The 7,069-nt window shown below is 36.7% G+C and overlaps 1 protein-coding gene across 1 annotated transcript in view; it reads right to left on the reverse strand.

The window, feature by feature from the left end:
* Positions 1-66: 66 nt before the first annotated feature.
* The window catches only part of LOC106867215 (solute carrier family 22 member 2), a 7,760-nt gene continuing 757 nt past the window's right edge, over positions 67-7,069 (reverse strand). Inside the window, exons 2-5 of the mRNA XM_014912023.2 lie at positions 5,149-5,522; positions 4,124-4,227; positions 3,261-3,415; positions 67-1,916 (exon numbers count right to left, since the gene is read on the reverse strand). Of these exons, the coding sequence (XP_014767509.1) occupies positions 1,744-1,916; positions 3,261-3,415; positions 4,124-4,227; positions 5,149-5,522 (806 nt within the window). The 3' untranslated portion in view covers positions 67-1,743. The remainder of the gene's footprint in view (positions 1,917-3,260; positions 3,416-4,123; positions 4,228-5,148; positions 5,523-7,069) is intronic.

Consider the following 7,069-nt stretch of genomic DNA (forward strand, 5'->3'; position numbering starts at 1 on the left):
AAAAAAAAGAAAAAAAAGTTGTTTTAGAATTCATAATCTTCATATTTTACAGAGAAAATTTACTACTACTACTACTACTACTACTACTACTACTACTACTACTACTACTACTACTACTACTACTACTACTACTACTGATGCTGCTTTCTTTAATAATAATAATCGTTTTCCTTTTTCACTTGTTTCAGTCATGTGGTTGGGAAGCAAGCGTCTCGCCACACAGCCACACCTGTGCCTATCGCTTGAAATTTTGTTACAAGGCCAGCAATTTTAGGGGAAGGTTAAGTCGATTATATCAACCCCAGTATTCAACTGGTACTAATTTTACCGACCGTGAAAGGATGGAAAAACACAGTGGACGTTGGCAGAATTTGAACTGAGGACGTAAAGACGGATGAAATGCTGCTAAGCATTTTGTGCTGAATGCCAACGGTTCTACTCCGTCGTTGCTTTAAATATTCTGTTCAATACCACAGATTTGCTTGTCAGATGTGTGACCTTAACCAGTTGACCATGTCCCTTGGTGGTTAACGATATGTGTATCCCTGATCACGAGCAGAAGTAATGGAGGAGCATCATAGCCATGTGTTGAGAGGAATTCTATGGGGTTTGGATAATTCACATCTAGAAACATGAGTGTTTCATTCAATATCGTTGAACAACCCTTCTTCAGGCTTTGATACTTGGTTGTTAATCATTATGGGAGACATTTAACATCCTAATACCAATCTCAAAATCCTAGCTGTTCCTAGCAGAGCAGTTTTTTGAGGCTTGCTCTACTCTCATGTCAATTCCGATTTCTCTGATATATTTCACAAACTTGGTTGTTAGTACTCCAAGTACCCCCACAGCTACTGGAACGACAAACACTCTCCTGATGGTCCACATTCTTGCAGTTTCGCCTGTAATTTTCAATCTTTTCTAGTTCTTTGTCACTTATATGTGCATCCCCAGGTATTGCAATATCTATGACTCGCGGTCATAGGATCGCAGCTTCGATTCCCAGACCGAGCGCTGTGAGTGTTTATTGAGCGAAAACACCTGTCTCAATGTGTGGCGAGAGGGGTGAAACGGTATGACACATCGTTAGCGAATGTCCAAAATTGGCACAACGCGAATGCAAAAGACATGACGATGTGACAAGGATGATCCTTTGGGCGCTCTGTGGAAATCACGGCCTACAAAGAGCAAATATGTGGTATGAGCAAACCCCAAGAGGAGAATGAAGATTGCAAAATCCTATAGGATGCAATGATTCAGTGTGACCACCTGACCAGACATCAGAAACCGGAAATTGTTGGTTGAATAAAAAAAGAAAAAACTTGTCTGATAATCGACATAGCATGTCCAAGTGACAGCAGAATCAAAGAGAAAAAAAGAAAAACTGAACAACGACGACGATTTGAAGTGGGAAATACGAAGGTTGTGGTCAATGAGGAGAGTAGACGTGGTACCAATAGAAATTGGTGCACTTGGAAGTATCACCACTCAAAAACCAAAATGGCTCCACAAGATTGATACAAGTGTGAAAGAACACCTACAAAAATGAGCATTGCTTGGAACTACAAGAATTCTTCGAAGGGTTCTTGAAGCATGACCAGTTAACAAGTTTCACCTTAGTCTGCTGGCTGTGGACAGCTGACGCTTTCCATCATATACAATCCAACAAAATAAGCTGAGAGTTTTCATAAAATAATAATAGCTATCGCTTTATTAATAGTGATTTTCAATAAGATGGTTTACTTACTTCCATAGGAAAAAGAAAATGAAATGTGGAAGACAAATGGCATATTGTAAGTGTCGCCAATTCCGAATTGCATAGGCAGAACCTGCTAGACACATTGATCCGAGAGGAAAGGCACAATGTAGGGTAAAATTGAGGGGCATTCGATGTTGCAGACAAAGCATTTCAAGCACTGAAAGCACGACAAAGAAGTATGATATATTATTATATAAAATAATGAAAAATAACTATAATATATGTATATAAACGATATAATACACCCCACACACACACACACAAACACACACACATCGATGATAAGGAGAATGAAGAATTTTAACATCTAATCTTTGTGCTCAATTACAGTTTGTGTTTTTAATGTCCAATATCTTCATTCTTCTTATTAATATTGTACTTTACACTCTAAGTAGCAAGGACAAAAAAAAAAACTGTAATATCGGAAGGGACCTAAAAGGAAATTTACCATAAATCGCAACATCTGAAGGAACCTGCCTTGGCATTTTACAGAGAGTAATTCGGTATCTGCCTGGATATTATATCCATCTTCTTACCACACACATACATACATACATACTGCCCTAACTCTTCGAAACGCCAGTGTTGAAAGGTGGCAGCTGATGAAGGAAATGTTCTCTATGTGGCCTGTGTGTTTTCTGTACTTGTTTATCATTTTGTCTACGTTTTGTTTGCAATGTCCTGTACCCAGATATGCATTATATATATACAGGTAGATGTAAGTATGTACATACATGTACGTATATATGCATATACTCATTTATTATTTGTGTTACATACATACATTACATACATACACATACGTATTTATAATATTTGTATAACAATGACAGAAGTCAAATAATGTCTTGTAAACGATTTGAGTGTGTGTGTGTGTGTGTGTGGTGGTGGTGGTGGTGGGGGGGGGGCTTATGTCCATGCGGTCAATTACACAGTTGGAATTTTTTTAAAAATCGATTTTTAATCAGCATCGATTTTTTTAAAAATCGTAAAATTTCGCCATTTTTCGCACTAGCCATTGTGACATCAATTTGACAAAAAATGTTTCATGCGTTTATAAAGAGACAGTTTATTAACGGTAATCTATTTAGCATTTACCAATTCTTCATGTCAATGCGAATTGTTTTGATTTGCTAAAACTTATTATTTCAATTCGTTGTTTTAATTCCCAAGCGTTTCAGGTTTTGCATAGGAAAGACCACGTAATTCCTCAAGCAAAATTTAGGCATTTTGCGCACTAGCCGTCGTGACATCAATTTGACGAAATCTGCCCCAAAGCATAAAATTTTGCCATTTTACGCACATGCACAAAAATGACGACGACACGGGTTCGCTACCAGACTCTGCTCATTTTTTCGTGAAATTGGTTCTACTCATTAATATAGATTTTAATTTTTTGATAAATGTTGAAATTTGGCAAAAAAATGTTTCATGGCTATAAACAGACATCTTATTAACCTCAGCTAGTAAATTATAAAAAACGAAATATAAAAGAACTCACTGAGTGAATAAGTGCAAAAGTAACTTCCGGACTGTCCTAATCCTTCAAAAAAGTACACAATATTAAACAGTAGCAAAGACGGTGAGTTTACTTTGATGATATTAGCAGTCAAAAATATGACTAATCCAACGAAAAATAAAGGACGTCGGCCGAATCTGAAATAAATTCATGCGATTTATATTACATATTGTGAGTGGAAATAGAGACAGGAAATCTAAGTCAATTAAAAAACTGGACTTTGATAATTAATTAATGAATCATATATTTTATAACGCAATTGGTGAAAAATAATTGTTTGTAGGATTCCAACGGACCAATCATTGGTTCACTGCTTTTCCGAGAGCAAAATATGTCTTGCTGTAAATCCATGCTGAGGACTTCGAAGATCATTGGGTTTTCGCCGATGCTCCCTCCAATAAACATCGGTTAATAAACACACACACACACACACACACACACACACACACACACACACACACACACACACACACACACACACACACAGAAAATAGTAATCTGCATATCATACTTGACGTGAATATACTGCAAGAACATCATAACACTGCAGTATTGGTGCTGAGGACGCATAGTGCTAAAAAGCACTAGCGAACGATAAATAAGCAGCACCGACGGTGGAAGTGCTAGATCACACACGCACACACTCGACGGGCAATCGCAGAGTTCCAGTCCATCAAATTGATTTCTGAAGGTATTGGTCAACCGGAAGGTTGTGTCCAAAGTTTCGCTCATTTAGATTCTATCTGGAAGGAATCCCATAAGTTTACAGAATTAAAATCTGAATCACACAACACCACCCCCGTCCATTATAAAATAAATAAATAAATAAATGAGTAAATATTTACCTGTCGGCAAGAATGCCAAATCCTAGTGAGCCTACAAGACAGCCAATAAATAGCGCAGAAAAGGCAGTGTTTTTCAACCAACTTCTTTCACAGACTAAATCAAACTGAATTATAATTTCCCAAAAAATAGACATTAAAAATAAATATAAATAATTATTGATATCGATCTATCAATATGTATTTGATGTTCATTTTGATGAAATTAAACACAAAAATGTGATTCATATATATATATATGAATCACTGATAATCTTTATTCAATGGCTTAACCGGATGAAGAAGTGCAGTAACCATAATCCTTTTCATAACTGTGTGATAGGTGGTAGGAAAGGAAGGAGAGATTGCTGTAGGGTGAATATTATCCTCGAACCATAGGCTTGTTCCGAACACTTGCTACAAATTGCACTGAGAGACTACATGTTAGCATTGAGAAAGAACGACAGATGAAGTCTAAACTCAAGAACAAGAACGGATTTTCCGATAGACTTCGGTACAGTTTTCGTCTACCAAATTTCACTTACAAGACTTTGATCGACCCAAGGTTATATGCCCTGTAGTGATATCGACCCCGCAATTACGTGCGTCCGACCCGAACGTCGCAATCATACAACAAAGCCTGTAGGGGGAAACCCACCTGCCTATTCCCAAGGCCAGTGAGAAGCCAGGTGTATAAGTTTCTGATACGTCGACATAATGTTTTCATTAATCACTGCGGAAGTCTTTACATGGTCATTTGGTTTGCTAGAAATAACGACCAATCTCCTCCAAATCAAATCTTACCATTTTATAACAGAAAAGTTTAAAGAAAAGAAAAGCAGAAGAATATAATGTAATCCAATAAGCACTATGGCTGAGAAAATTAAAAAGCAGATTGTCTGGTCGGATGATCACAGCTAGAATGTCTCCGGCCGCCACCCGAGCATGTCTAAACTAAGCTGGGACAAAATGGTGTGAAGTGAATTTGCTTTAATCAAAATTTACGTAACCTGCCAAAACGAGTAAACTGGCTCTAAAAATGGTCTTACCTCTGAAACAATGCTTGACATGTCTCTCGTATCGAAACGTCGTCTCTCACAGTTCCGTGGCTTCGTGGAATTTATCGATGACAAATCATAGGAAGTGTCATTCAGTTGTAAATCAATAACAGAACATTGGTCGATTTTGTAATTTAACACCTCCAAGAATTCTTCGGAGGTGGTATTTTCAGGGATCAAAGAACTATTGAGTTCAGGTGGAAAGCAAGTGAAAGGAATTTGTGTTCCAATGTAAACCATGGACATATATAACATGGCATTACATATAACAAAAAATATAATCACGAGAGACAAGAGCAGTTGGAAGTAGCCATATCCACCGCATTCCTCAAAGACGTCTTCGATATCTAAGTTCTTGGACGAAGCTGAAATATGTAATAGGCAACATATATACATATATGATCACATAGACAACTACATTCATATATAGATACAATACATACACACGCGCACATATATATATATATACATTTATACATATATATATATACATATATATAATATACATACATACGTATATATATATACACATATATAATGCAGTTTTTTCAGTCGCATGGACTAAAAGTGGTAGGGGGACGGGATAAACTACTTGCACCAACTTGCTATAAAAGCAGGTTATACTGGAAAAAAATTTGCGAGAGGAACTTTCTACCATTCTGTCTCCCATTCCGGACCTTGCTATTTTGTTGCATATATCTGTCTCTTTGTATGTATATATGTATGTATGTATGTATGTATGTATGTATGTATGTATGAAGTCCTGATTTTATTTACCCAAGTTATTGGACTCCGGTAAAGGTGAAACATTGCCTTGAAGAAATTATAGTTCATCATAGGACCCCCAAGACACTCACGCACACACTCACACAACATTTGTACGTATATATTTATACTTAAATATATATATATATAGATACATATATAGATACATATATACATATATATACATACACACACACACACATACACGCGCGCGCACACAGACACGCATACACACATATAATGCAGAACAGCCAACAGAGATTACAAAGTCTTGCTTAGTTAAGGGGAAATAACTTTAATTTTCACATTAGAGTTATGCCACTTATTCTTGTTCTGTTGGATTTCCACTATAATTGTCATTTAGGGGAGGAATAGTGTGTTGTACATACATACATACATACATACATACATACATACATGCATACAAACATACATACATACATACATACATACATACATACATACATACATACATAATTTCCTCTTCCTTCGCCATTTATTTAAGGTACCTGCTACCTTAATTGCTGCTATTGAGAGATTCAGAAAGACATGGACAACTATTCTTACCCTTACAACTGGGAACAGAATAATTGTTTCTAATAGTATAGGCATTACAAAGGGAATATTCCAGGGAAATAGTCTTTCTGTACTTCTTTTCATTTTGGCACTGAATTCATTATCGTTCCAACTGCAGAAAACAAATGCTTACATGCTAGGATCTTCAACTGCCAGAAATATCAACGTAACTCATAATTTCTTTGTAGACGACCTGAAGATTTATGCTGAAAACGTTAACAATGCCAAAAAACAACTGTAATTAATAACAACATTTTCAGCTGATACAGGCATGGAATTTGGCCAAAAGAAATGTTCATATTTGGTTATAGAACGAGGAAAATCGGTCCCCCAAACCCCAAACCTGTGCATCAACAGTCTCTCTATCTCCCTCATACCACACAAAGAATGTTACAAGTACTTAGGCATAGACGAAAATGTATCATTTGAAGGCACTGTGAATAAAGATAGAGTGACCCGAGAGTATTACACCAGATTTAGGAAAATACGACAGTTGGAACTCTCCTCTTACAGCAAAACAATATCACACAATGCGTTTGCAGTACCAGTGCTGATCCCAACATCTGAGATA

This window comes from Octopus bimaculoides, chromosome 13, assembly GCF_001194135.2.
Source record: "Octopus bimaculoides isolate UCB-OBI-ISO-001 chromosome 13, ASM119413v2, whole genome shotgun sequence".
Taxonomy (NCBI): Eukaryota; Metazoa; Mollusca; class Cephalopoda; order Octopoda; family Octopodidae; genus Octopus; species Octopus bimaculoides.